The 23,064-nt window shown below is 37.8% G+C and overlaps 1 protein-coding gene across 5 annotated transcripts in view; it reads right to left on the bottom strand.

The window, feature by feature from the left end:
* ZNF215 (zinc finger protein 215) overlaps positions 1–23,064 on the bottom strand; it is a 193,123-nt gene that overhangs the window by 14,319 nt on the left and 155,740 nt on the right. For 4 of the 5 annotated variants that reach the window (XM_029207134.1, XM_029207133.1, XM_029207136.1 and 1 more), the window contains 4 exons: positions 17,184–17,272; positions 15,668–15,800; positions 15,273–15,365; positions 4,377–5,248 (listed from right to left, as the gene is read on the bottom strand). In XM_029207134.1, the coding sequence (XP_029062967.1) occupies positions 4,377–5,248; positions 15,273–15,365; positions 15,668–15,800; positions 17,184–17,272 (1,187 nt within the window). Of the gene's footprint in view, positions 1–4,376; positions 5,249–15,272; positions 15,366–15,667; positions 15,801–17,183; positions 17,273–23,064 lie in introns of those variants that run through there. The other variant, XM_029207138.1, reaches the window with a different exon arrangement.

The raw sequence follows: 23,064 nt of genomic DNA, 5'->3' as shown, positions 1-23,064 counted from the left end.
ACAACAATATCCCTTATCTGCTTACTTACAATATCCCTTATCTGCTTATCTGCTGACGGTGTCAGACCTCCACTCCATTCAAGTTTACTCTTGATTACAGATGGAGCATTTGCCTCACAAACTGATACCACATCTCTTCAGTGCGCTTCCCCACCACTGTCAGTGGCTCCAGGCCCGTAATGAGACTTAGATCCCAACTTAACCCTGATAGAAAAAAATGCAAGCATTCCCTGCTCCTAGAGGAGATACCAATTAGTACTGTACGAATTACAAGACCTCAGTAATTACATTAGCAAGAGCCGGGAGAGAAAGTGTGGGAGTCTATGATGGACCAAATGTAAGTTACATTTGGGTTGAATTCATCGTCATGGGTGCAAACATCTGGAACCTGGAGTTTAACGTGTTGCTTTAAACATCTGAAAGAGCAACCTATTCTGTTAACCTGGGTAATTAAAACCTGGAATCAAACTTGACCTACTTCTAATAACATAACTTCTCGAATACCATAGAGAATAGTGTTCAGAGGTGCAGGGTGATGGAATATTGGAAAGGATTTATTATTACTCTCTTCTCCAGAGTTAAGGGATGTTTCGAAAGAGGAGCAAAGACATTCTTGAAGAGCTTTGCTGTGTCTGTTCTGTGTAGGCTAGAGATGATGGTGAAAATTGCTGCAATGGAAATGGGTTTCTTGATCTTAACGGTAATCATATAACTCAAAAGTGGCAGATGACAGATGGTGGGCATGTGTTAGAGACAAAGGGTCATAATTACTGCAATAAGTTACAGGAGGGTAGGAATTAACAGTGTTTTGTTTGATCCAGAGGAATCTGTGCCAATAACAACTTGACCACAGCTTCCTAAATATGAAACAGATGGACAAATATTTAAGTGCTTATTGATATATTTAAGTATATGTAAGAGAGCCTGGGTGATATGCTTGCCTTGCCCCTAGCTCATCTTTTTTAAAATTTAATTTAATTTTAATTTATTTTTGGCTGTGCTGGGTCTTCATTGTATGTGGGCTTTCTCTAATTGCGGCTAGCAGGGGCTACTCTTCGTCGCGGTGCGTGGGCTTCTCATTTCGGTGGTTTCTCTTGTTGCGGAGCACGGGCTCTAGGTGCGTGGGCTTCAGTAGTTGTGGCACGTGGGCTCAGTAGTTGCAGCACATGGGCTCAGTAGTGGTGGCTCGCAGGCTCTGGAGTGCAGGCTCAGTAGTTGCAGCACATGGGCCCTAGAGCGCGTGGGCTTCAGTAGTTGTGGCGCATGGGCTCAGTAGTTGTGGTGCACAGGCTTAGTTGCTCCGCAGCATGTGGGATCTTCCCGGACCAGAGATTGAACCCGTGTCCCCTGCATTGGCAGGCGGATTCTTAACCACTGCGCCACCAGGGAAGCCCCACTCCTAGCTCATCTCTGACCTAGTTCCTCAGTGACTGTTGTTGCTGCTGCTGTTGCTGAGTCTGGTGGTTCTCGAGTCACACTTGTTCTTTTTTGCTATCTCAGGTTGAGCTCTGCAATTACTCCCTTGCTTTGTAGGCTGGATGCCTGGTCCTTTCTGCAGCTTTCTTGCACTTTCCTATTGTAGACTGTGCATCCAGTGCTGCCCTCTGGGGAAACACATGCATTCTTGAGGTTCCTGAATCCTTAACTCCTGATCTGTTCCCTCTGTGTACTGACTTTTTAAAGGCTCTTCATACACGTCAAATCAGCTCTCCAAAAAGGTAGGAATTATTTACACTCCTGTTAGTGGTTATGAGTTGCCATTTTGACAGTCCTGCTAAAACTGAGCTTTAATATTCCTTTCATATGTTATTAGCCCCAAGTGTTATGTTTTTATTATTGGTGAAGATAGTATTTTCCCCCATGTTTATTGGTTATACTTTTATCATGAATTGGCAGTTAATTTTTTAGACCAGTTTTCATTGATGTTCAACTTTTAATTTTTGATTTTAATATCAGCCTATATTATATATTCACCTAATTAACATACCTGCATATGATATAAATGTAATATTAACTATTCTTTTTTCCACACCAATGTGATAATTTATGACATGCTAAATTCTTACAAACACCTAGGTCTAGTTACAATCAATTCTGTCCCAGAGATGTCAATTCCTAGGTTAGTACTGCACTATGTTACTAGTAGTAAGACTCCTCTTATCATCCCCCTTTAATAAAAAGGTATATAGCTATTTTAACTTGTTACTTCTACAAAATAAACTTTATAATCACTTGGTGAAATAATCTTCCTAATGAAATATTTGATTAGAATGGTTTAATGTGGGGAGATTGAACATCTCTACAATGATCTTCTCATCCAGAAACATGTTTCCATTTATTCAAGGTATTTTTTGAGGGAAGTGGGGTGTATGTAGTATATCTGAATTAACTTATTAAATTTAAGTTTTTCAATTGATTTTTTTAGGTTGTCCTAATGGTCTACCACATCATCGGCAAATGATTTTCTCCTTTCCAATTTCCATTTATTTTCCTTTTCTCATTATTCCAACTGGCACTTTCAGAGCACTGAATAATTGTGGTGACAGGAATTTCACTTTTTGCCATTAGCTTTAGCATGAAGTCCAAACTTCTAAGGTGGCTTACAAGGCCTTTCACGATCTGGCCTTTGAGTCTCCCTCTAATTTCTCCTCTGTGTATTCCTGCTCCACTCTTTTCCAGTGCCACTTTCCAGTCAGTGAACGTGTTTCCTGATGCCATGCCCTCATCACTCTGTAGCTCTGTACTGTTTCTCCTTTTTCATCTCTTCTAACATTCCCACACTCCACCACACACAATCTAGCTAATTTTCACTTTCTTCATGTTTCAGCTTAGATACCTGCCTTTGAATGCACATGATGAAATTCAAATGTTTATTAATAGGTTTATGGAAAAAGGCTGGAAGATGTTAACTGGCTGTAACTCTTCTGCAAAAATTAAATGTTAAGTGTACTCTAAAGGGGTTTTCTTCGAATCTAAGTATGTTTAGCTTAGTAAATAGTATATAGATCTTTTAATTTTTGGAAAGTGTAGAGATTTAGGAGTAAAAATAAGTATTTTACTTAGGCCCAAATAGCTAGCTGTTGAGAAAAAAGATAACAAATGAAAATAGTACTTTTATCTTTCAACCAGCCAAAAGAAAAGTATAGCTTATAAAAAAGGTGAACTATTAGACTCAGAATGCCTAAAAGGAGAATGTCATAATCCATTATAGTAAACATGTCATTGCTTTGATGAGTGACTGAACTGTACACCTCAAGAATTTCCTATGTTCAGAGTGTTTTTCTCTTAGGATTCTCCACAAGTTGCCTTATGTTTATATGAATTTCCCTGTCAATTATCAATACTTGTGTAGGGTTTTGTCTTAATTTAACAGCTTGTGATGTAAAGAATGAACAAATGAACATAGAATAAATTTTCACATTTATTAACTCATCATAGGAGTTCACTCCAGAATGTTTTCTGCTTTTGGATAACATATGAACTCTGACAAAAGTCACCATCAACATTCATTGGCAATGTCTCCAGTATGAATCTTTGGGGGCAAATTAAGATAAACATCTTGTCTCAAGAACCCTTTGGGATCCTGATGTAGCTTACAGAAAAAAGAGGCAGTTCTGGTACACAGAGTATTAGGACACTCTGTTCACCTTTTAATGTTTGGGATAAATGACAGCCCAAGGCTATGGATGTCTCTCAAGCCTACATCCCAAACAGTACTTCAACAAATGCAGATCTTGAGAATACATGTAGATTAACAACACATCCACCCACCACTGCAGTTGAAAACCCTCTTCCAATTCCAGTCCCCACTCCACACGAGGACACCTAAGGATATTACTAGGTGTGAAGTAATTGGCTGTCACTGTGGTCTTTGCCATTAATTCAGAGTCAGTCCTTAGAAGTGTCTTTCTATGGATATATTCTTGTGAGTTCCTGGTTTCCTGTGACCTTCTTATAAGGACTGAAAGTTTGAGTTTTATTAGATGTCAACTCCAAGGGTATTGCTTGGCTCCTCCCTAATATCTACTTCATCAATAGATCAGGTGAATATAAGCATTCCATAGGTTCCATTTATGAACTAGGGGAAGATGATGGTAATGGATATCGGAATAATGACAGACAAACACTATCATGTGGATATGTTTAACTCTGAACCCTTATGACTTCATTTGAAGCCTGGAAAAGCTCCCTCAGATTTCTATCCAATAATAGATTTATCTCCATATTAATTCAGTCATATCAATTAAAGAATAATCTCCAACAAACATTTTCTTTCATTTACTATATTCACAGGATTCCTTCCAGAATAAATTCATGGACTTTGAATGAGTTCTGACTGAAGATAATCCCACATTCTTCCTGTCATAGGACTTCTCTCAAGTATGAAGTTTTTGGTGTTTAATCAGGTTTGAACTCCTGTTGAAAGTTTTCTCACATTCCTTACATTTGAATGGTTTCTCTCCTGTATGAATCACTTGATGTCGAATAAGTGAGGAGCTCCGGGTGAAGGATTTTCCACAGTTAACACATTCATAGGGATTATTTGCAGAACAGAATCTTGGGTTTTTATTACTGTCTTCAGGCTGACTGAGGAGTTTTACATATTTATTGCCTTCGGAGGCCTTTGCTTCAGTGTGAATTTTTTGATGCTTAGTAAGGTTTGTACGTCGGTTGAAGAATCTTCCACATTCATTGCATTTATAGGGTTTCTCTCCTGTGTGAATGATCTGATGTCGAACAAGAGACGAACTGCGGCTGAAGGCCTTCCCACATTGATAACATTCATAGGAATTCACTGTGGCATGACTTTTTGGGTGCTGAGTATTTGTATTCAAGTTCAAGGCATTCCCACTTCCGTTATATTCTGAATGTTGCTTACCTACTGAGTCTAAATTAAATTCGATGCTAGTTTTAAGCTGATCACACTTTGGGGAACCCCTTCTCATAGGAACTCCCTGTTGTGTGTCAAAAGTTGAGTTAACTGACTTAACATCAAAACTTTCCTTATTTTCACTATATTCAAAGTCTCCCTCCTCGGTGTAGACTGCATTATGAACGAAAGCTTCTTGTGGCAAATTTATGTCCCAGTGTTCCTGGTTCTTATATAACCAATCATCACTTTTCCAGGCATCTAAAGGAGGATGTCCATTTTCAGTCAGTCTTGTCATAATCACTGCATGGGGTGATTCTTCTCCAGAAATTCTCTGCTTTGGAACTAAATCCTGATTTTCTGAAATTATCTCTCTGTCTAAAAATAAATTTAAAATTCCATGAACTAGAAGAAGGGAAACTGCTTAATTAGGAAAGGGACACTAAGCCATATAAGGGTATACGCATATTTTATGGGTCTTTAAATACAGAATGGAAATGTGAGGCAAGGTTAGAAAACAAGGATTAAAGAAGAAATAAATGGGATAAAAATATTTTTAAAAGGATCAGGAGATCATAAAATATAAGAGCTATTCAAGAATACTAAGGAGAATACACAGAACTTAGGTAAAATATCAGCATATGAACTGGGATGGCATGGCATATCACAGTTCAAGCCATCACTGGTTCATAACTAGTCTGTGAAAGTTATACCTAATCTTCCTTTCTCTAGCATCCTGTCTCTTTTACCCCAAGGTGTTCCACATAATAGCCCTTCAAAAATACCAATTTAATCATTTCTTCAGGAACATGTCTAAATTTATAGGTCCCACAGCTTAACAGCTAAAAGCAAACTTGCAATCACGGTGCCCCTATTTTCCATACAGAGCAATTATTCCCTGCATTTAACAGAGGCAGAAATAACTGTAGTATATGATAGCAGGGAAACCAGTCTTATCCTGGGCTCAAAATAATCACTCCTGATTCAACAGTGCTCAGACACTTCTATGTGTTTCCTAGAACTCAAAACTTTACCTATTCTGATTCAGGTTGGGTTCTTCTGTTTTCACCTGCCTTCATTTTCTCTATTTCATTTGACAGAGTTCCAGTTTCCTTCTCAAATTCCTTTTTCACTTAGTTTCTATATAAATATACCCAGTATACTGTATATTCTAGCATTTTTTTAAAAAATTAAATTTAACTGACTTCCCTTCTTTCTCCTTTTCCACATAACATCAGATATATCTAATGATTTTATCTTCTATACTTTATTGGTAGCCAAGCAAGACCTTCAGCTTTGCAGTTTCACACAGTCACTAGAACACCTCTACTTGACCATCTCTACTCTCTTCCAAAACTCAACAAATGAGAGACTATCATCTTCCATGTGGAAAGAACTTCCCTCAATGTCCTCATTTTCATTCAGTGAGTCACTGGCCTTCTAACATTTACACTAGAGTTCATGAAGAGAACTTGAATAACCATTGCTCTTTATCTCTCATATCTAATCTGTCCTTAGGTACTATTACTTTGCTTTATGAAATGACTTTTACCTCAAAGCAGCTCTCACTGATACATCCAGCTCTGTCAAGTATATATCAGTTCAGGCTTCTTTAGTCTAATCTCTACGAGAAATCATTATTTGTCTGTAAAATACCCATACTGGAAACTAGACAATTAAATCAGAATCTCCTAGGATGAAGCCTAGGAATATAATGGAAATATCGATTGTAGCTTTCCTGTCTCTACCTCACCAGTGTATATTGGATGTGTGGGGGCAGATAACTTGTCCCTTTAACTCACAGGTTTTCAGAGAGATAGGAACCTCTTCCAAACCTGGACTTAATTTACAGGATGAGTTCCTGGACTTCAAGATTGATGCCATAATGAAATGACATCTTAGGAGACAGTAAATGTAATTAACAAGGGAGGAAAATAAAGTTAATTTGTGGCCAGAGGACAGACTATAGCAGATCAGAATTATGGCACTTTCTCTGATACTCTCCTCATAGAGAAGTGGAGTCTATTTTTCTTCCCCTGGAATCTGGGCTGATCCTGCGACTGCTTGGCCAACACAATGTGATAGAAGTGATACTAGGCTATTTCTGGGCCTAGCCTTTATTTTATTAAAAAAAATTTTTTTTAATTAATTATTTTTGGCTGCGTTGGGTCTTTGTCTCACTGTGCTTTCTCTAGTTGCAGTGAGGGGGCTACTCTTCATTGTGGTGCACGGGCTTCTCGTTGCGGTGGCTTCTCTTGTTGCAGAGCATGGGCTCTAGGCATGTGGGCTTCAGTAGCTGTTGTGCATGCGCTCAGTAGTGGTGGCTCGCGGGCTCTAAAGCTCAGGGCTTAGTTGCTCCTCAGCATGTGGGATCTTCCCGGATCAGGGATCGAACCTGTGTCCCTTGCATTGGCAGACGTATTCTTAACCACTGCGCCACCAGGGAAGTCCCTGGGCCTAGCCTTTAAAAGACCCACAGCTTTCAATTCCTCTCAGGATGTTCCCTCTCAGAACCTTGTTGCCATGCTGTGAGAAGTCCTTGCCTCAGTAGAGGCCATATATAGGTGTTGTGGTGCACAGGACTAGCTAAGTTCCCAGTGACAGCTAGCATCAACTTCCATCTATGTGATCCATCAACTTCCATCTATGTGATCATAGTTGTAATGGCCAAGTCATCTTGGCCATTCCATCCCAGTCAAGCTCCCAGAACACTGCATCCTCAGTGAACATCATATGGAATGTAAGAATTCCTAAGTCAACTTATGAAATTGTGAGAATTAATAAAATAATTGTTTTAAGTCACTAAGTTTTTGGGTAATTTGTTAGGAATAATAGATGACCGAAACCGTAATTTTGTTCTAGTAGTATTTATTAAATAGCAAAATTCCTAGTTGTATTTCCCTAAGTAAATCTATGTTCTCCTCATATTTGTACAACTCATTTTTCATGCAACTTCCTTATTTCTATTTTTAAAATCACTCTCATGTATTTTGTTATTTTCAAGTCACTTGGTTCTAATATGTAGAAAAGCTGCTAATATTTTTATTTTATATCTGGCCATCTTAACGAAATTCTAAACAGATACAATCATTTTGATACTGAGTCTCTTGGATTTTCTAAGTAGAAAGTTATCATACACAAATAGATTTTTCTCTTTTCTATTAATTTTCTCATTTGTTTCATTTATTTTTCTTTCATTAGTTAAAACCTTCAGGTAAATATTAAATAATTATGGTAATAGGCCTAAGAATCTGTTGATTTTAGTGTTAATACCATTGTTTATCTTTACACATAATATTAACCAATGATTTGTTCTCTTTTTGCTCTAATAGATTTCAAATCACTGGCTTATTCCTGACCATTAATTCCAAACTCATAAACTGTGCTTTATCTATAAGACTTTGTTCCTGTCTCTAACCTAAAACAAAAATAAACACTTTAAACCTTAGCCTATAATCCTAATTCTGGGTCTCTGCCTACTTCTCTCCTGGAGACCAGCCATGCCAAACTACCTCTGCCTTTCTTTGGCCTAACAATTTTCCCCAACTTCTCAAATCACCTAGTTGGTTAAACTCTCCAAAATCTGGCTTTATATTCTCTATCCAAATTTACCTATACTGTCTCTAGTAAACTTGGATCGTTGATTCTTGTTCTATATCTGAAACATTTGGTGAGCCTTAAAAATATACATGTGTGGGGCTTCCCTGGTGGTGCAGTGGTTGAGAGTCTGCCTGCTGATGCAGGGGACACGGGTTTGTGCCCTGGTCCGGGAAGATACCACATGCCGCAGAGCAGCTGGGCCCGTGAGCCATGGCCACTGAGCCTGTGCATCCGGAGCCTGTGCTCCACTACGGGAGAGGCCACAACAGTGAGAGGCCTGCGTACCGCAAAAAAAAAAAAAATTTATATATATATATATATATACATATATATATATATATATATATACACACACATGTGTGTGTAGAAAATCCTAAAGACGCTACCAGAAAACTACTAGAGCTCATCAATGAATTCAGTAGAGTTGCAGGATACAAAATTAATACACGGAAATCTGTTGCATTTCTATACACTAACAACAAAAGATCAGAAAGAGAAATTAAGGAAACAATCCCATTTACCATCATATCAAAAAGAATAAAATACCTAAGAGTAAACCTACCTAAGGAGGCAAAAAACCTGTACTCTGAAAACTGTAAGATGCTGATGAAAGAAATCGAAGATGACACAAACAGATGGAAGGATATAACATGTTCTTGGATTGGAAGAATCAATATTGCCAAAATGACTATACTACCTAAGGCAATCTACAGATTCAAAGCAATCTCTATCAAATTACATTTTGTGTAATTGGCATTACACAAACTTATGGTTACCAAAGGAGAAAGGGGAAGGGATAAATTAGGAGTTTGAGATTAATATATACACACTACTACATACATACTGTGAAAGTGGCGTTTTTCACAGTAGAACAAAATATTTTTTAATTCCTATGGACACATAAAAGATGATCTTGAGAATAGCCGAAGCAATCTTGAGAAAGAAAAATGGAGCTGGAGGAACCAGGCTCCCTGACTTCAGACTATACTACAAAGCTACAGTGATTACAACAGTATGGTACTGGCACAAAAACAAATACAGATCAGTGAAACAGGATAGAAAGCCCAGAAATAAACCCATGCACCTACGGTCAATTAATCCACCATAAAGGAGGCAAGAATATAGAGTGGAGAAAAGACAGTCTCTTCAATAAGTGATGCCAGGAAAAATGGACAGGCTACACGTAAAAGAATGAAATTAGAACATTCTCTAACCCCATATACAAAAATAAACTCAAAATGGATTAAAAACCTAAATGTAAAACCAGATACTATAAAACTCCTATAAAAACACAGGCAGAACACTCTGACATAAAATGCAGCAATATCTTTTTGGATCCATCTCCTAGAGTAATGAAAATAAAAACAAAAATAAATAAACGGGACCTAATTAAACTTAAAAGCTTTTACACAGCAAAGGAAACCATAAACAAAACAGAAAGACAACCTACAGAATGGGAAAAAATATTTGCAAATGATGCAACTGATAAGGGATTAATTTTCAAAATATACAGACAGCTCATATATCTCAATATCAAAAAAACAAAAAACCCAATCAAAAAATGGGCAGAAGATCTAAATACACATTTCTCCAAAGAAGACATACAGATGCCCAAAAGGCACAAGAAAAGATGCTCAACATCCCTAATTATTAGAGAAATGCAAATCAAAACTACAATGAGGTATCACCTTAACACTGGTTAGAATGGCCATCATCAAAAATTCTATAAATAATAAATGCTGGAGAGGGTGTGGAGAAAAAGGAACCATCCTACGTTGTTGGTGGGAATGTAAACTGGTACAGCCACTATGGAGAACAGTATGGAGGTTTCCTTAAAAAACTAAAAACCGAACTACCATATGACCCAGCAATCCCACTACTGGGCATATATCCACACAAAACCATAATTAAAAAAGATACATGCACCTCAATGTTCACTGCAGCACTGTTTACAACAGCCAAGACGTGGAAGCAATCTAAGTGTCCATCAACAGAGGAATGGATAAAAACGATGTGGTACATATATACAATGGAATATTACTCAGCTATAAAAAAGAATGAAATAATGCCATTTGCAGCAACATGGATGGACTAGAGATTATCATACTAAATGAAATGAGTCAGAAAGAAAAGGACAAATATCATGATGTCACCCATATGTGGAATCTAAAAAAAAAAAAGATACAAATGAACTTAAATACAAAATAGAAATAGACCTACTGACATAGAAAACAAACTTATGGTTACCAGTGGGGAAGGGGGGATGGATAAATTAGGAGTTTGAGATTAATATATACACACTTCTATATATAAAATAGATAACCAACAAGGACCTACTGTATAGCACAGGGAACTGTACTCAGTATTTTGTAATAACCATTAAGGGAAAAGAATCTGAAAAAGAATATATATATTCCATATATATATGGAATCACTTTGCTGTACACCTGAAACTAACATTGTAAATCAACTACACTTCAATTCAAAAAAATGTGGAAATCTTAAAAAAAATACATGATGCATGTGTGTATTTGTGTGTGTGTATACATGTTCCATGTGGCCAAGTTGGGCTTCTCATAAGCATAGTGGTATCAGGGTACTAAAACTAGTGGCTGCTGAATTCCAGGAGGAAGAAGTGGAAGCTGCAAGTCCTGTTACAGGCTAGACCTGGAACTGGCACAGTGTCACTTCTGCTACATTTTATTGATCAAAGAATCTAGTGCCAGCTCAGAGTCAAGGGGAGGGAAAACAACATCTACACTTCAATGGAGGGAGTGACAAAGATTTTGTGGCCATCATTAATCCACCAAAATCCATTAACTGGTAAAATAAATGACATTTACTGAAGTAAATTCCAGATTGATTAAGGTATATTATATTTAAATAATGAAGTCGATGGAGTCAGAATAAAATGAAAAAATGTTCCTTAGTTTTGGGATGGAAAAATTCTTATGTATAAAATTAACAGATATAAAACAATGGGGGAGATACATGATAACATAAAAAATATGGCAGGCTCCATGAATAAAATAATTTTTAAAAATGTCTTCAGACACATCTCATTTGCCACAAATATGGTCAATAGTGAGAATTTAACATAAGCTTATAATATACTAATTAAAAACCTCTAAAATCTTGATAATGGACATAAAAGAACCATTTACTGAATCACAGATGACCAAAACAAATAATTTTTACTTTTCTCATAATCCAGTATCTATCCATCTATCTGTTTCTTTGGTTCCTACATATGTGCAAAAGGTGCAGATATAAATGTAGGCAGAAAGAGACATGTTGCCTTCCCTCAAGGAACACAAAGCCTAGGGTGAGACAAAGACTCACAGAGACACATGTAGAGTATATTTGTGATAAATGGTAAGAGGAAAAGAATATGGTGCTATGGGAATATATAGAAAAAACTAACCTGGTTAAGAAATGCTTCCCTGAGGAGATATGGACCTATTTGAGATCTGAAGGAATAGGAGTCAACGACGCAAAGATAGGAGGAAGAGCATTAAGTAAAGAAACAACACGCACAGAGGTCCTGTGATGGGAGAGGGCAAGCCACACTCAAGGGACAACAGAAATATGTTCCCTATGGAAGTGTTTTTTCTCTACTGAGCCCCAACACCTATCAGAGTGCACAGGGCACAGTAGATGCTAATACATATTTGATGCTGGCTGACAGAGTAGATCAGTGTGGTTTGAGTGCAAAAAGGATGTACTGTGAGATAAGGCTGGAAAAGTAGGTAGGGACAAGTGTGTTGTGAAGTAAGCAAAACTGAATTCAGTACAGAAGTTTCAGCAAGTACATGATAAACCATGATCTCCATGACTGCAGTGTGGTTCAAACACTGGAGTTGTGGAGGGGAGACAGAGCTAAGAGGGAAGCCAAGATCTCGTATTAAGACAAGAGGCTATGGTGATAGTTCAGGTGAGAGACGACAGGACATGGACTACAGTAATGGCATTGCAGATAGAGAAGTAGAGACATTTAAGAGATATTTAGGATAAAAAACAAGTATTAGAGAGGTGAAGGAGAAGAGGCTGTCAAGGATAATACTTAAACTATACTTGTATAACTGGATGGATGGCAGCTCATCCAGCTAGGGAACAATGGAAGAATACTGGAAAGGAAAAAAATCACTTGGGTTTTATGAAATTTAAGGCATCTTTGAGACACCCAAGAGAAATGTCATGTGTATATAAATTTTAGTTCAGAGCTGAAGCCTGAGCTGGGGATATGAACTTGTAAGCTGCTATAAATGTGTGATAATTGAAGCTTCAGTTGTAGATGGAAGAAAATACAGAGTCAAAAGAGAAGACAGGATGAGATCAAATGTTGAAAAACTGAAATGTATTAGATAGGTAGAGAAGGACAGGTCTGCAGTAGACAGAGATAGACTAGCCAGAAAGAGAAGAAACTCAGGAGTATTACAGGAACCTAGGAGTGTTTTCAGAACGAGCAGCAGTTAACAGTGTCACTTGCTGTTGAGAAGTCAAATGAGATAAGGAATTAAAAAGTGTCCCCTGAAGCTCGCTCCAATAAAGTCATGAGTGACTTGAACAAGAACTGTTTAAGATTAGTATTTCGGGTAAGAGCTCAACAGGAACGGGTTGAGGAATAAAAGGTGAGGAAAAGAGAAAAGCAAGTATAAAACACCCGGAGAAGTCTGGCTATAAAGAGGTGAGAAACAGAGTATTAGAAGAGGGTGTAGGGTTGAGAGAGAAAGCTAAAAAATTAATAATGACCTGAAAATGTTAAAAAGCTAATGGGAGAATGAGGCAGAAATGGTGAAAATATAAGTTAAAAAAAGCAGGGAGAAATGTGGTTGAAAGGATAATCAGGGAGAGGATTTACCTTATGAAAGAAGAAATGGAGTCAATTGCCTAACAAATTAATAAAGATTTCAGGTAAATAATACCCAGTGTTTGCTCAGGTGATAATAGAGATATAATAACTAAAGTGATAGTAACACTCTCATTATTAGTGAGTATGAGTTGGTAGTAGACAACATAGTTCTTTTGTAGACAATATAACCTAATGTAACAAGACAGTTAATATAGTTATACCCTTTGATGATGAAGTTTCTCTTCTAAGAAGGAATCCTGTGAAAGGAATCATATATGCCTGAAAGCCTGGCAACAAACTAAATGTCCAACAGTTGGGGTGGGGAATGGTTAATTGTTATACATGTATGTGAGGGGCTGTCATATGCAAATTAGAAACCACATTTTCATAGACTAATTAAATGGGTATTTGTTCATGATATCACATGAGGTGAGAAGAGCAGAATACATAATGACACATTCTCGATGATCCCAGTTTTGTTGAAAAATATTTACAAGCCATAGGCACACATCATCACAAAGAAAATGGCTTAAGAAAACAAACCACGATGTTAATACTGCATAGCTCTGGGTAGTGAGGTAACAGGGTGAGTTATATTCCTCTTCATACTTTACTTACTAAAATTTATATTAAGCACACAACAATTTCTAATTTTTCACAAACAAAATGTTAATAAGAATAAAGAGATTACGTTGAAGGTAGGAAGGCACAAGTTAAGGAGGTCTACAGTAAAAGAAGGAAAAATGGAAGATTACTGGAGTCACCCTAGTATAAAGCAGTTCCTTTTCTTTAAAAGAGAGAATATGATTTAATGTTAGGTTGGCTAACATTTGCTTATATAACACCACATGCCAGATGCTGTTCTAAGTGTGCTACACATATCAACTCATTTAATCCTCATAGTAATGTGGAGGTAAACACTGTTACATTACAGAAAAGGAAACTTGGCAGGGAGGCTGCCCCAGGCAACTCTGCCTGTGTTAAGAGTCTGTGTTCCTCCTCCTACACTGTTGGTGGGAATGTAAACTGGTGCAGCCACTATGGAGAACAGTATGGAGGTTCCTTAAAAAACTAAAAATAGAGTTGCCATATGATCCAGCAATCCCACTCCTGGGCATATATCCACACAAAACTATAATTTGAAAAGATACATGCACCCCAATGTTCATGGCAGCACTATGTACAATAGCCAAGACATGGAAACAACCTAAATGTCCATTGACGGATGAATGGTAAAGACGTGGTATATATATGCAATGGAATATTACTCAGCTCTAAAAAGAATGAAATAATGCCAGTTGCAGCAACATGGATGGACCTAGAGATTATCACACTAAGTAAATCAGAAAAAAAAATCATATAGTATCACTTATATGTGGAATCTAAAATATGACACAAATGAACTTATCTACGAAACAGAAACAGACTCACAGACATAGAGAACAGACTTGTTGCCAAGGGGGAGGGAGGAGGGGAGGGATGGATTGGGAGTTTGGGATTAGCAAATGCAAACTATTATATATAGAATGGATAACTAACAAGGGCCTACTGTATAGCACAGGCAGCCATATTCAATATCCTATAATAAGCCATAATGGAAAAGAATATGAAAAAGAATACACACACACACACACACACACACACACACATATATATATACGCATAACTGAATCACTTTGCTGTACACCAGAAACTAACACAACATTGTAAACCAACTATACTTCAATTAAAAAAAAATAAAAGAGTCTGTGTTCCTAACCCACACCACTTTTTTGCATGTCCATATAAGAAAAGGAATCTGTGAACAAAAAGCAATGACTTTTCTTCTTCAAAGTTTAGCTGGTTTGCTGTCACCTCCCAACCAACAACTCAAACCCTGGGTTGTACCTTATCTGTGTATTTAATGAACAGAAGCTTCTTACAAATGCCTCAGATCTACCTGTTGCTTACCAAAAACAGTTCTTAGAATTTCTTGCTCCATTATCCAACTTTTTTCCTTACTCTCCAACCTGGAGGTCCCAACTGGTTTGGAAAGTAGATGCTCTGTACATGGGGAAAAGGAAAACAAACAAACACATTTCAGACATTTTTATAGGGAAGAGAATCCCATCCCAAAGTAGTAGTCTAAGAGCTGCTAAAAGATAAGGCCAGTGGACCTGTGTATTTCTAGCTCTACATCAGAAAAGACTTTCAATCACATACAGCAAGAAAATCTGCTATTGTGCCCAAAAGTTATTAAGAAACCTAAACTGAAACCCAAATGCCCTCAACCACTTCAACAGTAGTTTTTAACAGTAGATGAAGAGACTACTAAAGGGCAGATTAGGTAAATACGCAGACGCCACCTTTATGCAATGAATTCAGGTTCCTGTAGTTCTCCAGCATCACATCCCTGTACAGGTTCTTTACAGCAGGGTCCAGTTGCCCCCACTCTTCCTCGCTGAATTCCACAACCACATCTTTGAATGTCACTGGCTCCTAAAACATTAAATTCCTTTTTAATCAAAGGTCTCAAAGATATTACTAGAGGAGAAATGAATTTGGAAAGAACAGGGTGGGTGGCAAGAATATACAAAAAAAAATTGATAGGACAACGTTTGGAGTTCCAAGTGATAAAAATCAAGTTACCTTAGGGGCCTATCAACTTGGTACTCTTTGAGGGCTGCGAAAGGAAAATGAAGGGCTGTCCTAACTCTAGATTAGCTTACATTTTAACCGAGGAGAAAAACCGGTTGGAATAATTGTGGAACAAAAAATTACTATAGAGTACAAATAATTTACACAGAAAGAGTTCAGAATAGGAAGAGTTTAAGGCAGATTTGAGGGAAATTTATAATGAAAATGTAGGCTCTCCTAGCAGAACAGGGAGCATCTCTAACTGAGAAACGCTGTCAGCTAATGCCTCATCCTTCAGGTCTCAGAGCCCAATGTCACTTTGTCAGATAGGCCTTTCCTGATTGCCCAGTAAAGTAGCCATCTTCCTAATCAGTCTGTTTCTTTATTTTCTCCCTAATAATTATTACCATCTGCAATTATCTTATTTGCTTGTGTTTGTCTACTTCTAGTAGTATGTAATCTCCACAAAGGCAGGCATTTTGTTTCATTTACTGTCATATTCCCAGCCCTTAGAAATGTTAGGCACTGCATAAATACTGGTTATAAGGGCCTTCATCCCATCAGCTGTTGCACTTTTCTATCCAGCATTCTCAACCTTGTCCTTATAGTTTACCTTCAATCACACTGAAACACACAAATCCTTCCTCTACCTCAGAGCCAGTCTTTGTGAATAAGTTGTCTACATGTGTTTTGCCTACCTCCTCACTTTTCCTCTTTCCTCAACCCTCTGCAACCTGGCTTCTATTCCCATGCATGCTTGTATCTCCATGATGTTAAGAGAATAGACACTACTCAGGCTGCACTTTTCTGAACTTTTAAAGGATTTCTCCTTGAAATATGGTCATTCCTTGCTTTCACAGTGACATCATATTTTCCTGGTTTTCCTCTACCACTTTGGTCCTTTCACTTCAGTATCCTTTGAGGTTTCTTCTGCTCCCGCCTATTAAATGACATTGCTCAGGATTCTGCCCTTGGCTTACTTCACTTTTAATTCTAAACATTCCCTGGTTAGGCCCTATGTCTATACCTTCAATTATCATCTACAATCTCAAGGGTATAGATGCACAGAGAATATACAAAAATTAAATATTTTCCAAAAAGTGTATCATCAAGTAAAATAGATCCAATGTCCAGCATATCATCAACTAAAATAGTCATGTTCTCAGATGGAACTATGTTTGGCAAAAGTTCACAGACCTAAAAAGAAAAAGCAGAACATTACAATAGAGTGGAATCCTAATTTACCTGGGATTTGCCTGTTAGTGAGGCAGCTTCCATTTTTTCTTGCTTGATGCTCCCCTTCTGGAGTAGGGCAGAATCCTTGCAGGTTATACCTGAGGAAGATGAAGGAAAACATTAGGGAGACAAGTTTTTCCTTGGAGAAACTTTTAATAATTATAGTACTTTTAACATGCTACTTCAGAAGTTTGAAATTTAATGATGTCAGGCTCTACCAGCAACCAGAATCTCCAGGAGTGGGGCCCAGATCTTATATTTTTAAAAAGCTCTAAAAGTGATTTGCATATTCTACCAGGGGTCAAGAACTACTTGATCAGAGAGAAGGCCAAAATAATATTTTGATGCCTCATCTGTGGTTATAGCAGATCCAAAAAAAAAACTTTAATCTTGTCAAAACTAAATCCTAACTAAAGCTTAGCCACCACAGGCTGTAATTCTACTGGGAGCTAAGAATATTTTACCCAACCAATCACTTTCTCAAAGACATTGGGGATTAATCTACTCAAGGATTCTTTTCCTCTAAGTTGCTCTGTGTATACTATACACAGACTCAGGCAGTCTGGTCACCTTGGACTACTGACTCTTCCAGGACATAAAAATCTAAACAGCAACCAATTCTCTTCTCCAGCCCTTTGGTGAGACGTATACCCAAGGGCTACTTCCTAATGTTTCTCCAAGATTCATTAATTACACCACTAATCCTCAAATGCCAGACTATGGGCCAATACTGGTCTGTGAAGAAGTTTTCATTGATTCAGGGTGAAATAAGAAAAAATAGAAACAATGCAGGAAATATTTACGTTTTATAAATAAAGGCAGGATTTGAAAAAAAAATCCAAATTTCTCAGCAATTTGAATACTGCCACAAGATTACAGTCTGTTAACTTTATTCAGGCCTATAACACTTTGTGAAACCTCAGTCTGCTCAGTCCCATAACCCCTAGGACAGTCAATACCACATTCTTTTTTTATATGATTTATTTTTAAAATTAATTTTTATTGGAGTACAGTTACTTTACAATGTTGTGTTTCTGCTGTACAGCAAAGTGAATCAGCTACACATATACATATATCCCCTCTTTTTTGGATTACCTTCCCATTTAGGTCACCACAGTGCACTGAGTAGAGTTCCCTGTGCTATACAGTAGGTTCTCATTAGTTATTTATTTTATACATAGTAGAATATCACATTATTTCTTATTCTTGTCATTCTTGGAAATATGCGAGATATCTTGAAAAGATGCAAAAGCCTTCAATCAGCCATCCCTTTTTTATTGCTCTGAGTATTGTTCCCTTCCCGTAACTCTTCTTTCCTGCTGACTTCCTTCCTGAACCTTTACAGTTGTGTTCTCTGAAACTCTCATGCCATTCAAAGAAAAATTCCTATATATTCCCTAGCTCTTTATAAAATATTCTTTCTCCCTTCTAATCTAAAATGGATCTTGGCCACCATCAAAGCCACCTCTTCTCATCCTCCAATACTATGGTCTTGGTAGTTGTTTTGATATATTCATACTTCTCCATTCCCATTTCCTCATAAAGATTTTTCTACGCTCATACAAAAATTTTTCATAGTGGTTCATGCCATTTAGCTAGGGCCTTCTTGATGTTGTAATACACTAAGCTATTGCAAATTCATTTATTCAGCCCGTATTTACTGAGTACCTCCCATGTGTGAGGCACACAAATGCCTGCCCTCAGGGAGCCTATAGTCTGTCGTGAACGAGACATTAAATAAGTAATTGCACTAGGTCAGTAAAAACTTTACTTAGCTAAAATTGTTGCTTTCCACACCATATCATAATCTTTTCAACAACCCAGCCTGAAGACCCTTGACAACCTTGTTTCTAACAACCATCAGCAATCAAGCTACTTCCTTTTTCATACTGGGGTCCTTATATACTTCAAATTGTTCTACTCTGAGAACAAACTTGAATGAATCAATCCCTAACTATATTTTCCTATCCTTTCAACTTTCCTATCCTTTCATCAAGGTTCCACCATAGTACATTGCTTCTTTAATTTTTTCCCCGTCTATCATCCCTCTTGTGAAGTTACTTTCTTTTCTACGCAGCTTGGATTTTATGGTAAATCACTTGCAGATTTACTCTCTTCAGACTTGAAATTCCTTGAACACTGATCCTTTATATCTAACATCCAATCTTAGCTTGATCCAGTAATCTCTTTTACTTCACCCTTTTAAATAATTGAGGTAAAATTCACATAACAAAAAATTCACCATATTAACCATTCTAAAGTACACAATTCATGGGTTTTAGTATATTCACAGTTTTGTGCAACCGTCACCACTATCTAATTCCAGAACATATTCATTACCCCCAAAAGTAACCCCATACCCGTTAAGGAGTCACCTCCCATTCCCCTTCCCTCCATGCTGTCTCTTTGGATTTGCCTATTCTGGGCATTCCATGTAAATTCAGTCCTACGGTATGTGACCTTTTTTGTCTGACTTCTTTAAATTAGCATATTTTGAAGGTTCATCCATGTTGTAGCATGTGTTAGTTCTTTGTTCCTCTTAATGGCTGAATAATACTCCACTGTATGAATATCAATTTGTTTATCCATTCATCAGTTGAACTTTTGGATTGCTTCCCTTTTTTTGGCTATGATGAATAATGCTGCTATGAACATTCATATACAAATTTGTCAAATGCTTTTTCTGCATCAGTTGAGATGATCATGTGATTCTTCCCTTCATTGTACTGGTGTGGTGTATAATGTTGATTTTCACATTTGAACCATCCTTGTATTTCTGGGATAAATCCCACATGGTCATGGTGTATAATCCTCTTAATATGCTGCTGGGTTTGGTTCACTAGTTTTCTTTTCTTGTGATGTCTCTCTCTGGCTTTGGCATCAGATTAAAACTCCCAACATAGAATAGGTTAGGAAGTATTCCTGCCTTTTCTGTTTTTTAGAAGAGTCTGAGAAAGTTTGGTGTTAATTATTGTTTTAATGTTTGGTAGAATTCACCAGTGAAGCCATGTTGTCCTTGGGTTTACTTTGTTGAAATTTTAAAAATGACTGATTCAGTCTCTTTAGTCGTTACAGATGAGTTGAGTCACTTTTGGTAGTTTGGGAGTTTTTCTATTTCATCTAAGTTTTCACAGTATTCTCTGATAATCTTTTTGATTTATGCAAGGTCAGTAGTAATACCCCTACCTTTATTCCTGATTTTATTTTGGTCTTCTCTTTTTTTTGCTTGGTCATTGTAGCTAAACTTTTATCAATGTTGTTGATGTTTTCAACCTTTTTTTGAATTTATAAAGTCTATATTCTTTGTTGTGTGTGCCCACTTAAGTCTGTTTCCTTAACTTAGTGGTTAGCTAGCGATTCCAGAGATTTCCTTAAATGCTTGAAACCAGAAAAACAAAAATCATTTCCTAGCCTTTGCAGATGGGCTGACTGCATCAGAAAATGCCTTCAATACTTAGCCAGATAGTTTTCACCCTTGCCTTAGTCTTCATTTCCTGCTCGAGCAGAGCCTGAAGACCAGCCAGAGGTGAGAATCAGGGAATTCTCAGGTCTTTCTGAACATGTACCCAGCCTTCTAGATCTCTAAGAATATGTAGGAGCTTTCAAATCCCTTACTCTCTAAAGCACCTTTCCTCCCATCTTTTTGTTTAGTCTATGTTTGCCCCAACTGTTTATTTGCTGTCCCAGGTAGCAGTGGCTAATACATTTTTCATTAAATGTTTCTGACAAGTGCTAGCCAGGTAGCCACTTCAGCCCTGAGAGGTCTAAGGTAGGTAAAATATGGGCAAACACTTTAAGTGGGTTCTTCAGGGATCCATGGCACGTTAAAAGAAAACAAAAGCCTTTCTCGGTCCTGTATTACCCTGAAACCTCTCATTTTCTTCCCAAACTTCTCAAGAATAGTCTATAATGATTATCACATTCCCACCTCATACTTCGTATTTTTTTGACCCATGTGATAGGCAGAATAGCCCCCTGAAATGTCCATGCCCTAATCCTTGGATACATGGCAAAAGGGAGGTCCAGTGGTTAGGACTCAGCACTTTCACTGCCAGGGCCGGGGTTCAATCTCTGGTCGGGGAACTAAGATCCCGCAAGCCTCATGGCACGGCCAAAAAAAAAAGGACTCAGCAATATTAAAGTTAAAGATCCTTGAGATGAATAAATCATCCTGGGGACTTCCCTGGTGGTGCAGTGGTTAAGAATCCACCTGCCAATGCATGGGACACGGGTTTGATCCCTGGTCCGGGGAGATCCCACATGCCGCAGGGCAACTAAGCCCGCGCGCCACAACTACTGAAGCCCGTGCACTCTAGGGCCCGCAAGCCACAACTGCTCAGCCCACGTGCTGCAACTACTGCAGCCCACACACCTAGAGTCTGTGCTCTGCAACAAGAGAAGCCACCGCAATGAGAAGCCCGAGCACCGCAACGAAGAGTAGCCCCTGCTCGCTGCAACTAGAGAAAGGCCGTGTGCTGCAACAAAGACCCGACACAGCCAAAAAAATAAAAATTAAAAAGAAAAATCATCCTGGATTATCTGGGTGGTCTCAATCAAATTACATTAATCTTGAAAAGTGGAGAACTTTTCCCAGCTGTGGTCAGTGAGACAGAGAGAGTGAGTGTGAGCGTGTGCATGTATGCCAGCACACACCATGACAACAGTGTCAGAGAGATGGCAGTGTGAAAAGGACTTGGCTCACCATCGCCAGCTTTGAAGTTGGGGGAAAGGGAGCCTGTGGCCCAGAAAGAAATGAATTCCTGCTGATGTCTTGATTTTAGCCCAGGGAGACCCATGTTGGACCACTGATCTAATCAACAATTTCAATAAATTATTTTCAATACTCATCTTAACAGGACCTTTTTGTTGCAACATTGTTGAACACTCCCTTCTTGAAGATTTCTTTTTTCTTAGCTCAAGATACCAATCTTTCCTGGTTCCTTGCTTTCTAGATTACTCCTTTCTAGCTTGCTTCCCTGAGTTTTCTTATTTTGCTCAGTACTTCATTTTATTTCCTTTTTGGCTAAGGACTAAATATAATCCCAGTACCAGTATCATCACTGTCTCTAATCAATAATGCCTAGTCAAACATCCAGTCAGTTGCCTCATGTCTTATAAGGTCCACACATTCACATGATCAATTACACATGTTTTATGTTTCTTTTAATCTCTAAATCCCTCTTCCATAGCCCCTCCCTACTCCCTTACAATTATTTTGTTTTAGAAACTGAATTGTCTTGCAGTTTCCCACAGATTGGATTTTAGTAATGGCATTCCCATGGTATAGCTTAACATGTTCCTCTATTCTCTATTTTCTATAATTGGTAGTTAGATCTATGCCAGCTCTTAAATACTGGTTCTTCCTAAGGATTTGTATTTTTCCTACTTCCGTTCATACCTATAAGTTTCCATATTTTTCTTTCTTGATTTTAGCCCAGAGAGACCCACTGATCTACAGACCTGTAGGACTATACATTCATATTGTTTTAAGCAACAAAGTTTATGGTAATGTGTTACAGCAGCAACAGAAATTGTATACTTCTGAACACTAAAGCCATATTTTTAACTATATATTAGATTATTCACTGTGGTTGTCCCACAAAGACCTCAAATTCAACATGCCACATAATTAATATATCAATCTCCTCTCCAACAAAAACTGTTACTTACACTGCATTCATGCAAGTCAGAACATTTGTCCCATTCACACCTAATATGTAAACCCTTTAGGTTCAAACTCCTCTGTTTTCCCAAATGCTTCCTCATTCTCTAACACCTGATCTACTACAATACTTCCTAATTGGTTTTCCTATTTTCAGAGCTCTCAGGGCTATCCTTTACTGCAGAAGTTGATAAACTTTTTCTGTAAAGATCCAGACTGTAAATATTT

This window comes from Monodon monoceros, unplaced genomic scaffold (assembly GCF_005190385.1).
Source record: "Monodon monoceros isolate NGI ecotype Baffin Bay Population unplaced genomic scaffold, NGI_Narwhal_1 Super_Scaffold_7, whole genome shotgun sequence".
In the NCBI taxonomy this organism is placed as follows: domain Eukaryota; kingdom Metazoa; phylum Chordata; class Mammalia; order Artiodactyla; family Monodontidae; genus Monodon; species Monodon monoceros.
Note: the sequence above shows the minus strand (reverse complement) of the source record. Positions and strands in the feature narration are given on the sequence as shown.